The following is a 22,343-nucleotide window of genomic DNA, read 5'->3' as shown; positions in this document are numbered from 1 at the left end:
AGAGGGAATGGATTCTCCCTGGCCAGGGGGCTGACAGATCCAATATGACTCTAGCCCTGGCACGACTCCAACCCTCCAACTAACACAAGACCTCTGGTCCCACAAGAATTAACGGCCATAATAGGGCCACTAAAATCGCCACCTAACCTTTGCTACAAAGAGAAAGCCGGGCTGTCGATTGTCCTCAGCAAGGTATCATAAAACACTATTTTCAGCTAATTTTCCAAATGTCACGACATGCCTCCCGAAGGGAACTCATGCAGCTTGTCAACACAGTTATCAGGCGCGATAATCAAGGAGTTCATATTTCATCCCCATTGCCCCTCTTCTGTACTATGAGCAGAATAGAGGCCGGTGCTACTGCTACAGTTAGGTGGGCAGTGGGGCACCTTGCAGCCTCCATAACCACAAGGACTCTCTCCTTCTCAGTTCTGGCCTGGACACTGACTCCTGTCACAAGCTCATTCCCAGACCCAAATCAGCATTCCTGGCTGTGTCGTTGTGTTTACAGCCAAGGTCGTGGAATGGACAGAGCTCAATCTCTTGGGTGTGGAATGAGACAGGACCACTGAGGGGCTGAATCGGCAGGTCTGTATCCCATGGTGACGGTCTGTCTCAGGGGCTGTGATGGAGAGTTATTGGACAGGTCCATGTTCAGGAGTCCATCTCATTACATTATAGTGCTCTCCCAAATGAAAGGTCTGATTGAGGGGTGACCTCATCGACAGGTGAGTAACTGACATGACAGTGACATCACAGGCTTCTATACTAGGACAGAGAGTTCGGCTAACGACCAACAAGTCAACAATGACGAATGAGGACTGCTGCCAAAAGTAGAGAAACAATATTTTTTTTCTACGTGCAAAGCTGCTTGTCTGTGTTACTTCACAAGATGTAATGAAATTGAAACATTAACTGGGCTAACTCAAAGACTGGGACAGTCAGTAAATCTTTAAATTAACGACCCCCTCTCCCTGTTAGTCACTCAGCCAGCAGACGGACAGTGACCTCTGTGTGGCCTAGCTAGCAGTAGAGGGGATTTCCCATCCTCCCTGTTGAGTCACTGAGCAGTTTCAAAGTGAGGTAGATGTCCCTTCTCTTCAGACTGTTTTAATGACGTTTTATTTAACCTTTATATATCCAGGCGAGTCTGTTAAGGCAAATATATGATTTACAATAATGTCCTGAAATGTGTCATACCTGACCTACAGACACATTTGAACATCACCATGAATGATGCCTGTACTGTACACAGGCTGAACACGCCACCAAACATACACCAACTTACAGACAGTTTCTGCTTGGTCTCTCCACAGACAATCCTAGTTTCTATATTGGTTTGAAGAATGGAAAAGCATCTGGGACCAAATAGAACATTGGGAGGCAGAGAAGCTCATCCTTAACCTGGTCATCTTCAGGGCAGTCACACATGTAAAGACAAGTCATTGTTTTATTCTCCATAGCTTTCCCTGAGGCGGGGAAATCATCACAGTTGCATTGAATAAAAGTATATCAAGTGAGCCCAGAGCTTTCTGAAGATGACCCATGGCAATCTGGTTTTGCGACGCGACTGATACCTCCCATAATGCATTGGATTAAACTACTGTACAGTAACAGGACACAAACCTTCTACCGTAACACATACTGTCACTGGCTAGACTTCATAGGGTTATTAAGTAAACCTTTTACATAATTTCTTGTGATACTAAGTATGATACTTTACGTGTTATCCTTTCCCAGTGATAGTCACAGGGTGTAAGAACGGAGCTCTGGGACAAACAGTAACAGACTGGTCTATCTAATCCAGTCTCTCCACTTCTCCTCCCCATCCCGGACCCTCTATCTAAGCCCAGACCTGCCCTGACACATCTGTTCAGCACAATGCTAACATCGTTTGGCAGATAAGTGAATTCAATAAGCAACTCCCAGAGTATCAAAGTCCAATTTATCATGACTCTACTTCCTCCCTCTCCCCCTGATTCCCCAGATAACAGAAAGGTTACTGCATTTAGAGGGAATCGACTAATCTTTTTAGTCGAAATGGGAAATGAATTTGCAACAGACGTCATTACTGAATACATTGAAAACTCTTTTCACTTACAGTGAAGGCTAATGCACTTAGTTTGTCAATGTGTAACGACTCAACTGTTAATGCCCTGGTGAACTGTTAAACAATAATGTTTGCATTCAATCGTTAATGTATGCAAATACTGTGTGGGGGGTTTATAATCCATAATAAAAATGCAAATAGGAAACAGGTGAATGCTTGCAATGTCCTTGTTAATTTCCCACATACACTTATGAATCTTAATGTTTTTTACAACACAGCTAATTTTGCTATTCAGTCTTTCACAGGAAGTCATTTTGCCATGTGTCTTTCAGTCTTTCGCATAATGAGTGACCATTAGCTGGTTATGTTCCAGAGATTGGACAAACCAAGAGATGGTATTTAAATCAATACAAGATGCTGGATGAAGCCATTCCATTTCCAAGCCCCTGTATCTCAGAGAGCATTTCACTTCAGGTTGGGGATGGTCAAATTGCCATAAAGTGCAGTTTTCCCCATTGAGGTGCGGTACACTTTCATGAGCCCCATGTCATTAGTAAAACTGTCATTCCCTGAGTGCTATTTCCACCACAGACCCTTAGAGAGAAGTGTTTGATTGAAAATAATAAGCCCACACATTTAGCCTATGCTTTTCCCTGTTCGCTCCAAATGGATAGGAGAAAAATATGTGGGGTTTTAAAGAGCCTGGCACTACCGTTTTCGTCTAATTCCGACTTCATTTTGCACTGAAGTGCTCCGCAAATGCTGTCATTACAGAACACAATGCTATGGCACAGTGAAGAGGGCTTGTTGGCTCCATTAAAGGGAGAGACGAAGGACTGGTCTTGTATATATTTTTAATTGACAAAGATGAGAGAGAACGAGGGATAGAGGGGGGAGAGAGACAGTGAAAGGGGGGCGTAGGAGGGGGAAGGGGGAGAAGGAGAGAAGGAGAGGGGGTAGAGAGAGAGAGTCCTGTTGTATAATGAGGAGTCAGTGATTTTGGAAGAGAGCAGAGAGTGATCACGGGGACGCTTTGACCTATAACCCTCAGATCCCTTGGTGCATATGACAGGTCCTAGTTTAGAGGCAGGATTAAGGTAATCAAGGGAGTAATGTGAAAAGGGCACGTTGATGTGTTCGTGTACCCGCAGAGAGCAACCATTATGCACCCCACTCTCTTTCCCCTGAGTGCATGCGTATGTGCTTATTTGTCTGGCTCCATGTTATGGTCGTGTAATCACACGCTTTCCCTTTCCTGTGGCAGTGGGTCATTTTCTGTGGGGCTTTGTGGGTCATTCACCGGTGCTCTACACACCTCATGTGTAATAGGGACATCATGACAGAAGTGGGGCATTAGAGACTGATAAGGGAGGGTAGAATACTGCCTTAAAATAGATCCTGCACCCTACAATGTGTTTCACTAGGAAAAAAGCTTTTCAATAGGTTTGGGTTGGTGATCTATCATATAATATGGCTGAAATGAGACATTTGAGAAAGAAAAAAAGTTAAAGCTGCACTATGAAAGAAATCGCTCCGACCATTTCCTGGTTTCTAAAATTCTAATAGTTTATGTGACAAAAAAAATCAAGTTCAAGTACCATCTATACCACTATGAAATATATTTTCCATAACAAAACATATTATATTTTCAGCAGTTTGAAGCTGGTATACAAAACTGAGATGAAAGACGTAAAAAAGTGGGAAGCATAGAAATAGCACACATAGAACAGATCTACTGTCACGGCTGATTTCCTCCTCTTCGTCTGAAGAGGAGGTGTAGCAGGGATCGGACCAAAACGCAGCGTGGTAAGTGTCCATAGTAGATTTTTATGAAAAACCGAAACAGTACCGTGTGGTGAAACAAACACAGACACGGAAACAATCACCCACAAAGTACCCACAGAATATGGCTGCCTAAATATGGTTCCCAATCAGAGACAACGATAGACAGCTGCCTCTAATTGAGAACCAATCTAGGCAACCATAGACATACAATATACCTAGAAAGGAAACAGCCCCATAAACATACAAAACCCCTAGACAAGACAAAAACACATACATCACCCATGTCACACCCTGACCTAACCAAAATAACAAGGAAAACAAAGAATACTAAGGTCAGGGTGTGACATCTACATATTCTTCGAAAGATTTGAATGAAAGATTTATAACTCTCATTTCTATGCAAATTTTTGTCGGGGTCGCCCAAAAAGTTACAGCATACTTCAGATAAGAAATCTGTCACGGACAGAGGAATTCTATGGTGCACGTGTTTGCCGAGGATTACTTGGAGCGAACGCTCAACGCACAAGACGGTGTGCTTATGTGAGAGCATTGTAAATGCTTTCCCCAAGTAATTGCCGACTGTCCACTCACCCCAAGCAGTGAGGAGAGGGGGTGGGCCTAAGTATCCTCCTATATCCCAACTGACCACTGGGAGACTTTATATTCCAGGTCCACAATGAGGTTAAGTTCTGCCTGCAGCGAACTGCTCTGAATATGACTTTACTTCTCTAGAGAATGGCACAATTCCTCCAATCACCTAAAAGCCCGCTTCTATCCAGACTTTACACCTACAAAAAGGATCACTTGAGCCCTGCGTTCAGCACCGAATGCCATGCCCTGATATTCACTTTTATTGGCTCCTTTCACTGACTGACTGTGTGCGCTGGAGCACATCCTCCATTTTCCACCCTCCTTTTTTGTCACGTTTTCAATTACTCTCTGAGTACACAAAGACAACCTGTGCTGTAATTCAATAAGGAGACAAAGAGGCAAGGGCCTTTCCCGCCCACATCATTGTCCCGGGGCGGGTGAGTGACAGGGGCGGCGTCTCCGCCCCTCCCCGGGACCCCACAGCAGAGAATGGTTACTTTGTACCTGTCACTCAAGCTGTGGCCCCTGACACAGAGGTCCCGTGGGCTCGTGGTGGGGTCCGGTAAGGTGAGGGGGTCCCAGGCCACGGCCCTGTCCCTGCCAGCAGGTTACCCCAACCGTCCCTTTAAAACAATGAGAGACCTCCAGCAGCTGGTTCCTTGGGACAAGCACCATGGACTTACAAAGATGGCTTGAGATGAGATGCTACAGTCACACAGACTCTGCCATCGACGGGCTACACCACAATGGGAAGCCATACTCTAGGCGGGCAAAGCGCAGTTTGAAAGACTACATCCTCAATAAAGAACTAAATCAAAATGAAACACGTATCTCCACAAGCAGATAGTTAGAATGTTTTTCTGAACACAGGAGGTTGAAAGGTTGTATTAACAACAGAAGCTTGGCTTGGTGTTCTGTGAGGGGGTCACACAGGCGATTCCACCGCCATCTGCCAACCTCATAGCAGGAGCAGCACACTACCAAGCCTTCTTCATCAGTCCACTCACACTCAAGAGTGGCTCCTTATCTTTCACTGTCAGCTCCCGCTAAACCATTCTAACGGACTCTAACTCACCTGAAAAGCCAATGGACTGAAAAATGTCAACGTTAGAAGGGAGGCTCTATTATGTGCCAATCACAGCTCAGTGTGCTGGCTGGTGAGTGAACGGCTGTAGACAGCAAGGTCAGTGGGGCCACGGAGCCTGACCAGCCATAGCCACATCACTAGCCAAGATAACAGTAATGAAAGTGAACAGTTTAACTATAGGATCGCCCAGGAAATCGCAGACCACCGACGAGAGGTGTCGTCTCTGACGGCCTATCAAAGAGATCCTAAGGGATAACATCAATTATAGATACTCAAGCATGAGAACCAGTGCCATGTCTGTAAAGATCCCACGGTGTTGTAGGGCCTTGCATTTTTCCAATGTGTGGATATGGTTCTCTGTGTTATATACTGAGGTTAGTCACTTCAGAAGCCCAGAGTGAAGAAGGGCATTTTTGGTACCCGTCACCCCCCCCCCTCCCCCCCACTGCCTCCCTAAACCCACACCCTCTTTCTCCCTATGGGGGTCTGTGGTCCCAGTGGGGTGTCATTAGTCTTCCTGAGTGACTGGCCAGTCTGGGCTAATTGAGTTGCACAGGATGACAAGGCCTCTCATTACTGCCAGGCCACTCTGCTTTGATGCTGCTCCTTCATGCGCCACCAGACACTGGGCCCTAATGAGGCAAACAGGTGAGCGCAGAAAGCCACGACTAAACCGCACCATAACTCAACAAGACGACTCCGCTGCGGCAAATCCAAAGTCAATGGATTTCTCAGAGAGAGTTGCCAGAACTGTGTGCGCTTTGGCCAACTCCGCAGACTTTCATCGTCAGGCCACACAAACACGACAGAGTATGGAGACGGACCTGGCTACAAGGCTTCGATGGGACTCCAACACTGATGGCTGGAAAGGGCCAGCATGATAAGATGCTCATGGTAGCTCCAAACAACCACAATCGCTGACCTCCTGTTCACACTCAAATGAAGAGCTTTCCTACAGCTTCCTGTGTGTGTGTGTGTGTGTGTGTCTCTGGGCTTCTGAGTGGGTAGACCGACTCTGAGAAGACCGAACAATAATACTAATGTACCCTGCATGGCAGAACCAGGGAAAGTTGCCTAGGAAACATGCACTGTTACTGTCCGTCACTATGGCAACCTGGATCCTAAAAGTGCTCCGGGCCTCTTGTGAAGGGGAAGACGGTCCATTGAAGATGTTCCTCTTAAGACCATGCTGTCTTCGTGGGGTTTTGTGGTCTTTTATTCTCAGAGATAAAGGCATACAGAGATGGAGGGAGGGCAGACATTCTGAGAGAAATTATATTAATAATATTTCATCAAAATACTCTCAACTCAAGCTTTTCAGCCCAATATTCAATATCAGCTCCAAATGTCTAGAATTCACCTCACCATTCGTCAGTTCACATCTTACCTTTTCTGAATGAAAACCAAAAGAAATCTGGGTTGCTGGTAAAAACAACAACATTAAAATCATTAAGAAATGCCCCTATCAATGCGGATACAGGTAAACAAAAATATTTTGTTGTTTGGAACCATACGACTCTAAAAATACTGTGGATTATCAATGCCTGAGTCAGCTGAATGATAATAAGATGCCCCCCCGTCTGTCTATAAGAAATGAGTGAGCCATGGCCAGTCTGTTCACCTCTGTGTGCAGCCCCAGCACAGTAGTGGTTCCTGCTCAACCAGCCCAGCCACTCAACTGCTCTGCTGGGCTCAGTTATGCAATGTGATTACTCCAGCCATCCACCCATTCATTCAGTGGGGTCAAATGAAGCTCTTGATGTGCACTGAGTGTGAGGGCTCAGGTGAAGTAGAGCTTTTGTTCTCTCAGTGCCCTCACTCTCCTGATGAGATTATCAGTTCAAATGGGCTCGGAGGGCTGAGGGCGAGGGTCGAGGATAGGGCTAAGGTCAACTCCAGCAGAAAGGGGGTTGTGCTGTGGCCCCTGTGGCCCTGGAGCCGCTCAGCAAGCATCAGGGAACAGATTAACTCCTGATTACATCACAAATCGGCCTGGTGAGCCTTTCTCCCTCATGCCAAAACACACGTACTGTACATACACTCCTACTGTCAGACAAACCAACACACACTCTTGAACTTTAGCCCACACTTATACACATCTGCAGCCACCCACCCATGTACGCTAACGCATACGCACATTGGCACACCCTACGTGTTCCCGCGCTACAGACGGCTATATCGGTCTGCTAATACAGGACTAGTAAAGGCCCAGTGCACTAATTCACTTTCCATCATAGAAGGCCTTGTCATGTGAGGGGGGGGACAGATGCCTGGCCTTCCAGGGTTCCACCTACCAGGTCAGCCCATTTAGAGGGTCCCGTTGAGAAATACTAGAACGAATGTTGAGGCGTCACCATCCACACGAAGAGGATTCATTTTGGGGTTAAAAGTGCCTTGTGGGTGCTGCTCACATTCTGGAACAGAGGAGAACTGGAACAGAGCTGCTGTTCTGACAATGCCTCAACACCACACTGTGGACACAGTTCCGCAAACACGTACTGGGTTACATCTACAGCATGTGCAACAGTGCTACACGGGCTATCGGTTCATCTGGAGGTCTTTGTTCACATTGACTGTGTTCTACCCCCCCCCCCCTGATAGAGGAATTCGCTTTTCGCCGTCTGAGCAATTGATGACCCACACGCAAACAGGCTATCAGATAATCATTTGACAGCCAGCGCCTGTGACCAATGGACACCTGTTTTGAATCAATAAGGGCGTGTTCAGTCAGTCTATTATGCTCACCTAGGCGTATTTATTATGCCCCAGACGTCCTGGACACAAATGATCTCAGGCACCGAAACCTTGCATTCTACTAGTAAATAAATACTAATGTCTTTTAGACAGCAGGGGGAAAAAAACAACTGTCTGGCAAATGCTTTACAGCACCCAATGGTATATTTAAATGTGCACTGCACTAACGAGATGCCATTTGGCTGAGGGAGTCAGATCAAATGAGGGCAAGGTGAAAATATTCCCTCTGGAAACTAATAGACGAAGCTCAGATTCTATAGGGTCATACCGCCACCTATTGGCCATGCGTGTTAGTGTGCTCACGCAGTCAACGGCTGAATGTTAATAAACAGGTAATCAAAAACAAAATAGAGTTCAACACGATTCTTTAAGCCTAATGTGTTCAAAGCATTCGATCATTTGCCTCGCTCTTTGACACTTCAAATGACACTGTGATATCAAAAGATCGAAAGAGGGACAGGAAAACCACAGACAGGCAGACAGGCAGACAGGCAGACTGAAAAGAAGTGAAAGTGGAAGTGGTGGAGAGACAGGTCCTGCCCTGCAGGATTTTGTACCGAACTGAGAATCTGTGCAAACAGCTTCAACAAGTGGCCTAATCCCAGAGCCTTTTCCTCTGGGGGAGGTGGGAGGGAGGAGGGCCTCCCTGGTATTTACCTGCTAGATTCAACAGCAAGCCATAAATCTACCCAGGGCCTCGCACGCTCCCCTCTTCCTCCTCCCCTTCTTCCGCCTCCTCCCTTTTCCTCCTCCGCATTGCACTCCTCCCTCCATCCTCCCATCGAGTAAATCTATGTCTCTCTGTGTTTGTGTATCTCCGTAGCCCAGCTGGTTGTGTAAGCAGTGGGAGGAGAGGGAGAGAGAGACACGATGCAATGGCTCCAGTCTAGTATGACTCAGGCAGTGTGCATCCCCGCCCCTGGGGGTAAGAACACAAAACACACAGCCAGTCCCACACACATCCCCTCCTCTTGTAATTAGAACATTCAGATGCTCACTTTCCCCCCCTAACAGGCGCTCCCAGGTCCCCAGTCCCAGCACAGCCCAGCTGCACACAGCAGTAATAACCCCAATGACAGGGGGGACTGGAAACGCATTAGGAGACGCGTCTGGTTGGGCTTTTTCTTCTGGAGCCTGCCATGTGGGACGGGCTGGGACGGGAGTGGGCTGGGAGCGGGACGCCTCTCAATCACGAGAGGACTTGCAGAGCAGAAGGGGGGGGGGGGTGCTGCTCTTCTCTGTGCAGGGCCTACTCTGCTTTGCTCGTCTGTGCTGCTGGCTGGGGAATGCGATGCTGAAGAGAGGAGACCAAAACTGGACGACATGAGTGGAGCCGGTGTCCCAGGAGGATTCCTCCACCACCTGTTCAAACAGCCGACGCTACATCCTGAGGAAATTAAAACTTCCATCTCCACAGAGCTGCGTGGATCCAGCACACCAGATCCCCCTCGCTAGTCGCCACAGCGCACTGTGTGCTGTTTCCACAGCTGTTCCTGGGCCTGGCCTTGCCGGGGGGACAGTTATCTGTAGATCTGGAGCCAACACAGAGCTGAATTGAAAAGGTGAAGAGGGTGAAATTGTAAACGTGTAAAAGAAACGTATAAAATGGCCCCAAATATTTATTTGATTAAACACGTCTTTCGAATGCTGTGGGTAAACTAGAACAGCATGAGAATGGGAGACAGACGCCAGTTCCAATGCAATTGTATATTTGTCCACAACCACACGGCCAGAGGTGATCGAGAGACCATTCAGCAGAAACTGAAGTGACGCTTTCATGAACCCGTTCCGCCTGTCTATGTATGTTCTTAAGGTCATAGTCTGAAACGAGCAGTCTGGAGTGGTGACAATCGGTTTAAGGTCACCCTGGAGGACAGTGACAGCACGTGAACTGTAGATGATCTCTGGTCTTTTACTTTTCACTCTTTCACAGAGAGGAGAGCAGGAAGTTAAGTAGAGCCACTTTAACGGGCTTCAATCTTCAATTCTCCTTCTCAAAGCAGGTCAACAGATGGGTGGGAAAAATGCTCGAGGGAACTGGCCTGAATTGAGTGGTTCAGTTGTCCTTTCAGGTTGTTTATTATACTCTTTAGACGGTACAGCCTGGTTGGAGCAAACAGCCCTCTGTCTACCTGAGACAGACCCTGGCCTAACCCAACCTTTAGGAGTTCAACAGTCACCGTGAAGCGGTGGCACGCAGTCTCTTATCAGCAGCACACGCAGAAGCTGGCGTCAGGCTAGGCAGACTAGTTGGGTATGCTGCAGACTGAAGTAAACACCACCACCTTAACTGACCCCCATCACCATGGAAATACCCCGTCAGGACCAATCAAAACGCGAGACAACTGGGGCCAGGCTGTGAATGAGTGACATCAGCTATTTTATGAGCAGTTAATGTACCGACGCTTGTGTCTAGCCTGTCCCAGCTAGCTAGCTAGTCCTCTACACAGCGCCAGGCCTCCTGAATGACACCAGCCCTGAAACAAACAAGTCCTGCTTGCTGTCTGTCAGACAAGTAATGCTATTCTTATGTTTTGCCCCCTTCTTTAAAACCAGAACCAGCCAAGGTGAAAGAGTCCTTCTGGAGAGGCAAGGAGCTGGCTGAAGGGAGGATCCCAAACCAAAAGCCTGCTGTTGTTTCCACCATGATTTAACAGCTGAGTGGCTCACTTATTCTCAAGCTTCTACTGGAGACCAAAAATAATTCCTTTCATGGTGCTCATAAATCATACCTTGTTATGTTAAATGCTCATGTGTCAAGAGATAAAAATATAAGCGAGTTAAATTAACCGCGTACGGACGGAGAGAGTTAGTCAGCTGTTGTCTCGTAAATCTCAGACAACACAAAAATGTATGTAAAACGGGTACAACAATCATCAAGACTAAGACGCCCATCCAAAAGCTTGGCTGTAATTGATTTACACTTTTTATGTCAGTTTTTTAGAGTCGATATAGAAGTTGTGCTTTTAGAACCAGAGCTGAGTTTGAGGCTGTGAGTGCAGACTGTGGCCACTAGGAGGCTCTCTACCCCTCTGCCACTGATGTTGCTCCAGACTAGCTGGACTGATGTCAAGAATGATCCTCACACATAGAGCTCAGTCTCCCATCTTCTCCCTTTGGATAAGAATCATCCCTGTGAAAAACACACGGAGCCTCAGTCGTCCTGTTAGAGCCGTTTAACAGGCGACAGCTTCAGTTACACATAAAATGCATTTTTCAGGGAGCATATAAATGTTTTACGGTACTGCCACAGCTGGCACAAAACCGCGTAAATCCCCGCTCACTTGTGAAAATATTTGCTCGAATATTCTACGCCTCGGCCTCACCTCGAGCGTGCACTCTGGACACAACTTCTACATTATGCATGTACGCCGTGTGCACACGCACGGAAGAACCCGAGAGCTCCTTTCCAAAAACAAGAACAGCACAGGGAGCAGAAAGGCACAGGGAATGGCAAACAGAACAACACACAGACAGCACAGCCCAAGATAGGATTCATGGGTAAAATTAGCCATGTCTTACCAGCATCGCAAGCAACACCTCAGCAGTAGGAAACAGCCAAACGAATAGACGGGAGAGGAGCTACAAGGATCCCCACTTAACGTTTCAGCTCACTCCCTGCACCGACGTTAGTGACAAATGTATCTGCCATCACTGATTACAAGAGAGAAAAAGAGGTAGAAAGACAGAAAGGGAGAGAGAGAGAGAAAGAGAGAGAGAAAAAAAAATAGAGTTGGATATTTAAAGCCTTATTGCCGATCCCATGGGGCTTGGAGCAGGGAGGGCGTAATGCTCATGGTTGACTTGGCCCATCACGAGCTCACTCACGCTTTTCCCAAATTGTAGACAGGAAGCACCTGGGTCCAGGGGCCTGAGATTGGCTGGCTGGCAGGCAGGGGCCCTGCAACCAACCAACACTACACATGATCAGACCAACTGGAAGGAATATATTATGTGTCTCTGTGGCCCAACAGCCAGCCTGCCTGGGCTGTTGGTAAACAAATACCGCTCCCCTCCCTTGCACAGGGCAGTGGCAGATGATTATTTTGAGTTCGCAATGAGGATTTATCCCAGTGTTTTACTGGGCACCGGCACCCCTGTCTCACTGGGACATGGCTTTGGCGGACTTGCCCTGACATTGAGGCCCAGGGTCTTTTTCAGCCTGCATTTACATAACAATGGCTAACTGTGCACTTTAACACCTTCACAAAGCAACTGTCTTGAAGGATGCAGAGGTTGTTGATTCCGCTCCCTCCAAGTCTCAGTGTCACTCTCCTGAAGGAGACACAATTACACTAGATCTGGCAAGAAATGCATTTCACTGTACTTGTGCACGTGACATTAAAACTTAAAACAGTAGAGCTTGTTTTGACATAATACACTGTAGACCCACTGGTGTGGGGGAAAGTCTCAATGAAAAAACGCCACTTCATTGCTCCTCAGCCTTTGGGCAAATGGAAAACAAAATGTGGTAGCTATGCCCATCCAGAGCCAACTTAATGCCTCCTCATACATCCAAACCCATTACTAAAATGAATTATGATGATGATTTTCCTCAACAAGAGTTGATGTCTTACTGTTCTAGCTACCACTACTGACGAGAGAAAGCATGGGTAGGCTGGTCATATGGACGACGCGGTTATGGCGGTCGCGCGTTGGAAGAAGCGCGGCGGCCGTGTGGCGGCTGGGTGGGAGCCTGGATGAGCAGGGCTAGGCGGGCGCGCGCTTGGTTGAGTTTGGTGACTGTGTGGCTGCCCCCACTGAGTACTATGGGGATCAGCGCTCAGCCACAGTAGCCAGTGGCAAGCGGCCCAAAGTAAACAGCTCATTCTGGGGACGGCTGAGTTGAGGAGCTAGCTGCTGTAATTATACTGGTGGTCATGAAAAGATGAATAAGACCAAGACGAGGGAAGGAGGGGAAGAGGGAGGAAAAGACTCCGACCGACAATGACATCAATCTTTATCTGCTACAGATTCCCAAAAGAGGAATTAACTTGGGGGACCAAAGGGCCGGGATAGGGACTGGGAGGGGAAGTCGGGTAGAGGCTGGAGAGAGTTCAGTTCACACTACTCTGTCTGCACTCTCAAGCCAAAAGTTTTTGGAACATTTTTGGGTTGACTTCCAGAGGCCCTTCGGAAATAATCTCAAACACTAGTAAGAGTAGGGTGCTGGACTGTGAAAGTTGGAGCAGGAAAAAGAGCCAACAAATACACCTTCTCTTGCTCTAAATCAGAGCTTTGTCTCCTCCACTGCTTCCTAAAAATGTGAACTTGTATGGGGTCGTGAGACAGACTAGGTCACCAGTGAGGATTTCCTACACTGGACAACTTGTTACAGCTGTTGATAAGTCTTTGATAATAATCTGCAAAAAAAATGTATATGTCATTGCATTAAGATATACTATAAAGGGAAATCAAAGCTACTGTGCATTCGGAAATTATTCAAACCCCTTGACTTTTTCCACATTAAAATTGATGAAATGTTTTTTTGCCCTCATCAATCTACACACAATACCCTATAACGACAAAGAGAAAACAGTTGACATTTTTGCTAATTTATTAAAAATAAAAACTGAAATATTACATTAGGGTTAGGGTATGACGCTACAAGCTTGGCACACCTGTATATGGGGAGATTCTCCCATTCTTCTCTGCAGATCCTCTCAAGCTCTGTCAGGTTGGATGGGGAGCGATGCTGCACAGCTATTTTCAGGTCTCTCCAGAGATGTTCGATTGGGTTCAAGTCCGGGCTCTGGCTGGGCCACTCAAAGACATTCAGAGACTTGTCCCGAAGGCACTCCTGTGTTGTCTTGGCTGTGTGCTTAAGGTTGTTGTCCTGTTAGAAGGTGAACCTTTGCCCCAGTCTGAGGTCCTCTGCTCTCTGGAGCAGGTTTTCAACAAGGATCTCTCTGTACTTTGCTCCGTTCATCTTTGCCTCAATCCTGACTGGTCTCACAGTCCCTGCCGCTGAAAAACATCCCCACAGCATGATCTGCCAACACCATGCTTCACCATAGGGATGTTGCCAGGTTTCCACCAGACGTGACATCTGGCATTCAGGCCTAAGAGTTCAATCTTGTTTTCATCAGACCAGAGAATCTTGTTTCTCATGGTCCGAGAGTCTTTAGGTGCCTATTGGCAAACTCCAAGCGGGCTGTCGTGTGCCTTTTACTGAGGAGTTGCTTCTGTCTGGCCAATCTGCCACAAAGGCCTGATTGGTGGTGCTGGAGTGATGGTTGTCCTTCTGAAAGGTTCTCCCATCTCCACAAAGGACCTCTAGAGCTCTGTCAGAGTGACCATCTGGTCCTTGGTCACCTCTCTGACCGATGCCCTTCTCTCCCGATTGCTCAGTTTGGCCAGGCAGCCAGCTCTAGGAAGAGTCTTGGTGGTTCCATACTTCTTCAATTCAAGAATGATAGAGGCCACTGTGTTTTGAGGGAACTTCAATGCTGCAGAAATTTTTTGGTACCCTTCCCCAGATCTGTGCCTTGACATAATCCTGTCTCGGGCGCTCTACGGACAATTCCTCGACCTCATCGCTTGGTTTTTGCTCTGGCATGCACTGTCAACTGTGGGAGCCTACATAGACAGGTGTGTGCCTTTCCAAATCATGTCAAGTCAATTGAATTTACTACAGGTGGACTCCAAACAAGTTGTAGAAACATCTCAAGGATGATCAATGGAAACAGGATGCACCTGAGGTCAATTTCGAGTCTCATAGCAAAGGGTCTGAATATTTCAGTAAAATAAGGTATTTCGGGTTTTAATATTGAATAAATTAGCAAACATTTAAAAAAAAAACTTTTTTGCTTTGTCATTATGGGGTAGTGTGTAGATTACTGAGGATATATATCTATTTTTTTTAAATCAATTTTAGAATAAGGCTGTTACAAAATGTGGAAAAAGTAATGAAGTCTGAATACTTTGAGTTGATTTAAAATCCTTTATCATGGTTGGTGTCTTGATGGATTTGTCCAAAATCGTGTGACATAGAACACAACTTTTCTGTCCTTGCATTCACGGTATTGTAAGGTGTAATATCATATATTAAGCATTAAATCAGTTAAATTAGACACTGAACTTGAACCCTGTACGAATCCTGGATCTAGTTGTCGTTTTGTTGTTTGTAATGTATGCATTGCAAAATTGAATGCTTCTAATCGAACGAGTCACCTTACCTTGATACTTAAAACCCAAATCAATACTGTCACTAACGTGGTTCTTCAATCATTTTACATAACTCTTGTTGGAATGCGCATTTGGTTTTCCATCTGATTAGTTACACCATGATATTTTCACGCATCATAATCTGATCCGGAGAGGAATTTTTCCAAGTGACGAACAGCTGTTGTGATGGCGCATGTGATGCAACAACAACTCAAGTGCTGGGAAAAATGTGGTCGCATGGAACGTCCACAATATTTTGGTGTCTTATTTGTTGCACCGGTGAAGATAGTTGTGCCTGGATCCACGTTGGATCTAATATCCCATCAAATGTATGTTGATCATCTGTTGCGGTCTGCTTGATTAAGGGTCTTCTATATTACAACCTATATGTACAATTATATAAATTATAGAATTGTATAACATTTAGGTCCTTGAAAATTACAATTCCGTAATTAACACAATTCCTGAAAGTCATTAATTTTAACTTGCCAACGTCAGTATGAACCCTGCTTAAAGGATGTATAGTCCTAGACCTATGTTGTTGAATAGCTGGAGCTGTGGGCCAATTTGCATATGTTCACATCTATTCCTCTAAGTACACATGTGGAACTGCATGAACATCCTTTTTAGTTTGGTTTCAAACCATTTTGAAATGTTGATCCCAATGTCACACATTTGCCCCATTATTTATAGAAAGACCCATATGCCTTAAAGATAGTTCCATGAGGGTTCAGGGAAAGGGCTTATGACAAAATGTATCTCCAAACTAAACTGGAAGTAAACCTTCAAGGAAATGGGAATTTAAAAAATAGCTGCAGACCTGCAAGCCAGAACACTAAGGCATGTCTGCTTTTGTACATGTGTGCTTTTCTGCTCGTCTATCTTCTTATTTTGCCAGAGAAACCCTCAAGAAACCTGCAATGCTGGCCAATTAGCAGTACAACTCTGTGCTGCTTTTTTACTCGCGCAGAGCACATACTGTATACCTTTGTTCACTCTATAGCAGCTAGACTGAAGGCACTGTATCTTTTAAAGGGCTTCTACTTGTATCCATTAATTGTTGTTATTAAACTTCCAAGATTCTTCTTCTTTAACTTCAACTTGAAGTTTAGACTAAAATGAACTAGAGTCATGACATTGTAATAACCATAGATAATGTAGTAGATCTTCCATGTTCTCAATCTTACGGTGCATTCAGAAAGTATTCAGGTCCCTTCCCCTTTTCCACATTTTGTTACGTTACAGCCTTTTTCTCAAATGTATTAAATGATTTGTTTTCCCTCATTAATCTACACACAATACCCCATAATGACAAAGCGGAAACAGGTTTTTAGAAATGCAGGAACTTGGCCTGTGTGTCACCTCATATTTATTTACCTCAGTGAAACAGGAAGTCATGGCTTACCACTTGAGTGTTCCTAATCACTTAGGTGAACTTAACGTAAAGTATGAATGGGAATTACTCCAGTTAGATTTTACTCATAAGAATTTCTAGGGGTACCAATAATTGTGGAACACGTTTCAGAGAAAAATATTTATTTCACATACATTTTTTTCAATCATTTCAAAATTAAAGTTTCCATTTTTGTGTTTTGAATGAAAGACCACGAGGATAAACAGCAAAGACATTTTTCACAGCCCATTTAGCTATTATTTACCAAAGGGTGCCAATATTAGTGGAGGGCACTGTATGTAAATGTGATATAATTGTTTTTATTTTTTATTTAAATTATTATTATTATTTTTTTTTTCTTTGTTATTATGGGCTATTTTGTGTAGATTGAGGAGAGGAAAAAAACATTTAATCAATTTTAGAATAAGGCTGTAACGTAACAAAATGTGGAAAAAGTCAAGGGATCTGAATACCTTCCGAATGCACTGTATGTTGAGGAAGGGGACGAGATGATTCTGTTCTGAATCCCCATCTCTGGAGGCATGCTGTTTGGCTGCTGTTATTTGCATCATTAGCCACCCAGTGAGCATGCCAGGAGTTGAGCTACAGTAGGAAGTAGGGATCAATGTTTAGGCCATAGGAGCTCCACCGTGAATAAATCATTCACAAATGGTAGCTACAGCTCTGCTAAATACTTTATTTCTGTTCCACATGGCATTGTAGTAACATCATTGTCTTTATAGAGCTATGGACATGGACTTTACTTTCAACAGACTTAGCAAACTCCCAAACTGGCTTTTACTATGCATTACCCTCTGGAAGTCAAATGGGAGGGTAAACTATTGTGTTTGGGAAGCTACTCTGAAAAGATAGTTTACCAAGTTACCAAAGAAGTTCGGCTACACCAAATCTACCCCGAAGAAAAATATTGTTTACTTAACTAAAGTTATTTTGAAAAGGTAGTTATTTTATCTAAATCTGAAATGTCATAGACTACAAACTGCAAGACAGAGTCAGATGTTAGCAGAATGTGTAGCACCAAGCTACTGCAAAATCTTGTTCAATTACTAGTTGAACCACATGTAGTTCACTACTCCCCAACACTGGCCGACTGCTTCTTCAATGCTCGCCTTACATGGCCTCCATGTCCCTTGGTGTTAGCTAAAATGCCAGTCCCTGACCCCGCTCTTCCTGTGATCCACACATGGCCCTGACTGCAACCCGGCTCTGATTAACAAATTAACAAGCTCTTGAACTGATCCTGGATCAGGTAGAGGTGCAGGAGTATGTGACCCTGACGCAGGGATTAAGTCTCCTTTATGTCCAGATTACACAGCACTTACTCCCTGAGCTGAGGGGACGTCAGGTGTGTCCCTGCAGATTAGCACAAAGCTCCTGGTAATGAAAGAAAGGATACCCGGTGCTGCCTCTGGCGCCTTTGAAGTCAGACCAGTCAGGCTGAATAAAAGGCATTTCCCTCCCTCCCTCCCCTACCCAGGATGGGAGGAGCCCCAGAAGAGCTGGAGCCAGACTCCCAGAGTCCAGTAGATAAGGCTGAGATTAGCCCAACCTGGCCCGCACCCCTCTCCCTCCTCTCTACCTTTTCTTACTCCCTCTCCCTCCAAGATCTTTATTGGCATGGGAAACACATGTTTACATTGCCAAAGCAAGTGAAATGAATCATAAACAAAAGTGAAGTAATCAAATCAGAAATGAATAAACATTACACTCACAAAAGTTGAAAAGAAAGAGACATTTCAGATGTCAGATTATGGCTATATAGAGTGTTGTAACGAGGTGCAAATACACTTTTACCCAACTTTCTCTCACACCTTTTAATTGAACGACAGTTGGGGCAAAGGTGGGGAGGAAGACAGAGCCAGAGGTGTCCCTAATCTAACGGAACGCCCTCCTCTGGAATTAGTCCAGTGATTTTTATAAGGTCAGACTGGGAGGCCGGGCCCTGGTTGAGAAAGGTGGAGGAGCATACAGGGGGAGGGCGGCAGGGTTCTGGATGAGAAAGGTGGAGGAGCATACAGGGGGAGGGCGGCAGGGTTCTGGATGAGAAAGGTGGAGGAGCATACAGGGGGAGGGCGGCAGGGTTCTGGATGAGAAAGGTGGAGGAGCATACAGGGGGAGGGCGGCAGGGTTCTGGATGAGAAAGGTGGAGGAGCATACAGGGGGAGGGCGGCAGGGTTCTGGATGAGAAAGGTGGAGGAGCATACAGGGGGAGGGCGGCAGGGTTCTGGATGAGAAAGGTGGAGGAGCATACAGGGGGAGGGCGGCAGGGTTCTGGATGAGAAAGGTGGAGGAGCATACAGGGGGAGGGCGGCAGGGTTCTGGATGAGAAAGGTGGAGGAGCATACAGGGGGAGGGCGGCAGGGTTCTGGATGAGAAAGGTGGAGGAGCATACAGGGGGAGGGCGGCAGGGTTCTGGATGAGAAAGGTGGAGGAGCATACAGGGGGAGGGCGGCAGGGTTCTGGATGAGAAAGGTGGAGGAGCATACAGGGGGAGGGCGGCAGGGTTCTGGATGAGAAAGGTGGAGGAGCATACAGGGGGAGGGCGGCAGGGTTCTGGATATATTATACAGACACGCGGGAGAGCAGAGCTTTTCTTCCACTGAGAGGGATAACCTGGCATGGAGAAAGGGTCAGAAATAGTTCTCCCTGGAACGCTCACAGACATTAAATACGGATTTAAATGAAACAGTGTTGAAAACCATAATCCCCCCCCCCCACACACACACACACACACACACACACACACACACACACAAGTTCTGGTTTTACGTGTGGCTGTTGAAAGAACAAGCTAAGGACAAGCGAGGTAAAAAAAAAATCTGAACTCAGAAGTGATGAAACTCAAATGTAATTAAAAAGTCAAACAAACAGGGAGAGCTAGTTGAAGTCCACTCCATGTCAGAGCCGAGGTTGGAGGCTTGCCACTGATGGACACATCTGACGTCGCAATAATAAGAAGGATTGAGACATTGCGCATGCATTTGCACACACACAACGCAAACTAAAGATAGACTGTCTTGGTTCAAAACATGTAGGAGTCTCACCAACCAACCAACCCCCACTTTCCTCTCCCCGACCCTCCTCTCTAATGCCTTTCTCTTCTATCCTCTCAAATCAAATCAAATGTTATTCATCACATACACATTTTTAGCAGATGTTATTGCGGGTGTAGCGAAATGAACGTGTTCCTAGCTCCAATAGTGCAGTGGAATCTAACAATTCACAAGAACACACACAAATCAGTAAAATAATGGATTTAAGAAATACATAAATATTAGGACGAGCAATGTCGGAGTTGCATTGATTAAAATACAGTAGAATAGAATACAGTATATACATATGAGATGAGTAAAGCAGTATTGTAAACATGATTAAGGTGACTAGTGTTCCATTATTAACGTGGCCAGTGATTCCATGTCTATGTACATAGGGCAGCAGCCTCTTAGGTGCAGGGTTCAGTAACCGGGAGGTAGCTGGCTAGTGATGGCTATTTAACAGTCTGATGGCCTTGAGATGGAAGTTGTTTTTTAGTCTCTTGGTCCCAGCTTTGATGCACCTCTTTGGACCTCGCCTTCTGGATGATAGTGGGGTGAACAGGCCATGGCTCAGGTGTTTGATGCCCTTGATGATCTTTTTGGCCTTCCTGTGAAATCGGGTGCTGTAGGTGTCCTGGAGGGCAGGCCGTGTGCCCGTGGTGATGCGTTGGACATACCACATGCGGGCTGTGCGGTTGCAGTACCAGGCGGTGATACAGCCCGACAGGATGATCTCAATTGTGCTTCTGTAAAAGTTTGTGAGGGTCTTAGGGGCCAAGCCACATTTCTTCAGCCTCCTGAGGTTGAAGAGGTGCTGTTGCGCCTTCTTCACCATGCTGTCTGTGTGGGTGGACCATTTCAGTTTTTCAGTGATGTGTACGCTGAGGAACTCGAAGCTTTCCACCTTCTCCGCTGCTGTCCTTTCGATGTGGATGGGGGGTGCTCCCTCTGCTGTTTCCTGAAGTCCACGATCAGCTCCTTCATTTTGTTGACATTGAGGGAGAGGTTATTTTCCTGGCACCAATCCGCCAGTGCCGTCATCTCCTCCTTGTAGCCTGTCTCATCATCGATGGTAATCAGGCCTACAACTGTTGTGTCGTCTGCTAACATGATGATTGAGTTGGAGGCGTGCATGGCCACGCAGTCATGGGTGAACAACGAGTACAGGAGGGGACTGAGCATGCACCCTTGTGGGGCCCCAGTGTTGAGGATCAGTGGATCCTCCCCCAGTGGAGGTGTTGTTTCTTACCTTCACTACCCGTCAATAAGTCCAGGACCCAGTTGCACAAGTGTTCAGACCCAGGTCCTCGAGCTTAATGATGAGCTTGGAGGGTACTATGGTGTTGAATGCTGAGATAGAGTCAAGGAACAGCCTTCATACATAGGTATTCCTCTTGTCCAGATGGGATGGGGCAGTGTACAGTGTGATGGCATTGTCTGTGGATCTATTGGGGCGGTAAGCAAATTTAAGTGGGTCAGGGTGTCAGGTAAGGTAGATGTGATATGATCCTTAACTAGCCTCTCAACGCACTTTATGATGACAGAAGTGAGTGCTGCGGAGCGATAGTCATTTAGTTAAGTTATAATATAATTCTTGGGTACAGGAACAATGGTGTACATCTCGAAGCACGTGGGGACACTGGGATAGGGAGAGATTGAATATGTCCGTAAATATGTCCGCTCTGAGGACACAGCTAGGGATGCCGTTTGGGCTGGGAGCCCTGCGAGGGTTAACACTCTTAAATGTCTTATTCACGTCGGCCATGGAGAATGAGAGCCCACAGTCCTTGGGAGCGGGACGCGTTGGTGGCACTGTGTTATCCTCAAAGTGGGCGAACAAGGTGTTTGTCCGGGAGCAAGACATCGGTGTCCGTGACGTGGCTGGTTTTCCATTTGTTATCCGGGATTGTCTGTAGACCCTGCCACTCCTGTCACCCTTCCATCACCTTCCCCGATTCCTTCCTCTTTTAACTTCTTGATGCACCCATTCCGTTACCGGGATCATTTTCGTTAACATCTGCTGAATTGCAGAGCGCCGAATTCAAATTACTAAAAATATAACATTTTCATCAAATCACAAGTGCAATATAGCAAAACACAGCTTAGCTTGTTGTTAATCCACCTGGCGTGTCAGATTTCAATAAAGCTTTTCGGCGAAAGCATACCAAGCGTTTTAATCAGTTCTGTTATACTTACAGTCAATATTTTGACCGTTTTGGAAAATTTAGAGTGTTTTCTATCCTAATCTGACTGAATCTGTTTTTTTTTATATCCCAACACTCTGTAAAACTAATGCTCACTGGTATCGGAGTCACAGGGTAATCTCTGGGGGGACAGAGAATGTTCTGGCGAGGATTCATTTCTTCCTAGCAGCGGTCAGTGATTCTTAAAATACTTATTGTCCATCACTTCCTATCCCATCCAGAATCTAGTGCTTGGACAGCCAGGGCTCAACTCCCT

At 46.0% G+C, this 22,343-nt stretch overlaps 1 protein-coding gene across 3 annotated transcripts in view; it reads right to left on the bottom strand.

Moving 5' to 3' along the window:
* The window catches only part of LOC110527868 (E3 ubiquitin-protein ligase PDZRN3-B), a 122,740-nt gene that overhangs the window by 35,183 nt on the left and 65,214 nt on the right, over window positions 1-22,343 (bottom strand). The window contains exon 1 of one of the 3 annotated variants that reach the window (XM_021609448.3): window positions 11,790-13,570. The exons of the other annotated variants lie outside the window; for them this stretch is intronic. Within the exon in view, the coding sequence (XP_021465123.3) occupies window positions 11,790-11,795 (6 nt within the window). The 5' untranslated portion in view covers window positions 11,796-13,570. Of the gene's footprint in view, window positions 1-11,789; window positions 13,571-22,343 lie in introns of those variants that run through there. 3 annotated transcript variants of the gene reach the window in all.

Source organism: Oncorhynchus mykiss, chromosome 7, assembly GCF_057628025.1.
Source record: "Oncorhynchus mykiss isolate SJ-2025 chromosome 7, ASM5762802v1, whole genome shotgun sequence".
Classification (NCBI taxonomy): domain Eukaryota; kingdom Metazoa; phylum Chordata; class Actinopteri; order Salmoniformes; family Salmonidae; genus Oncorhynchus; species Oncorhynchus mykiss.
Note: the sequence above shows the minus strand (reverse complement) of the source record. Positions and strands in the feature narration are given on the sequence as shown.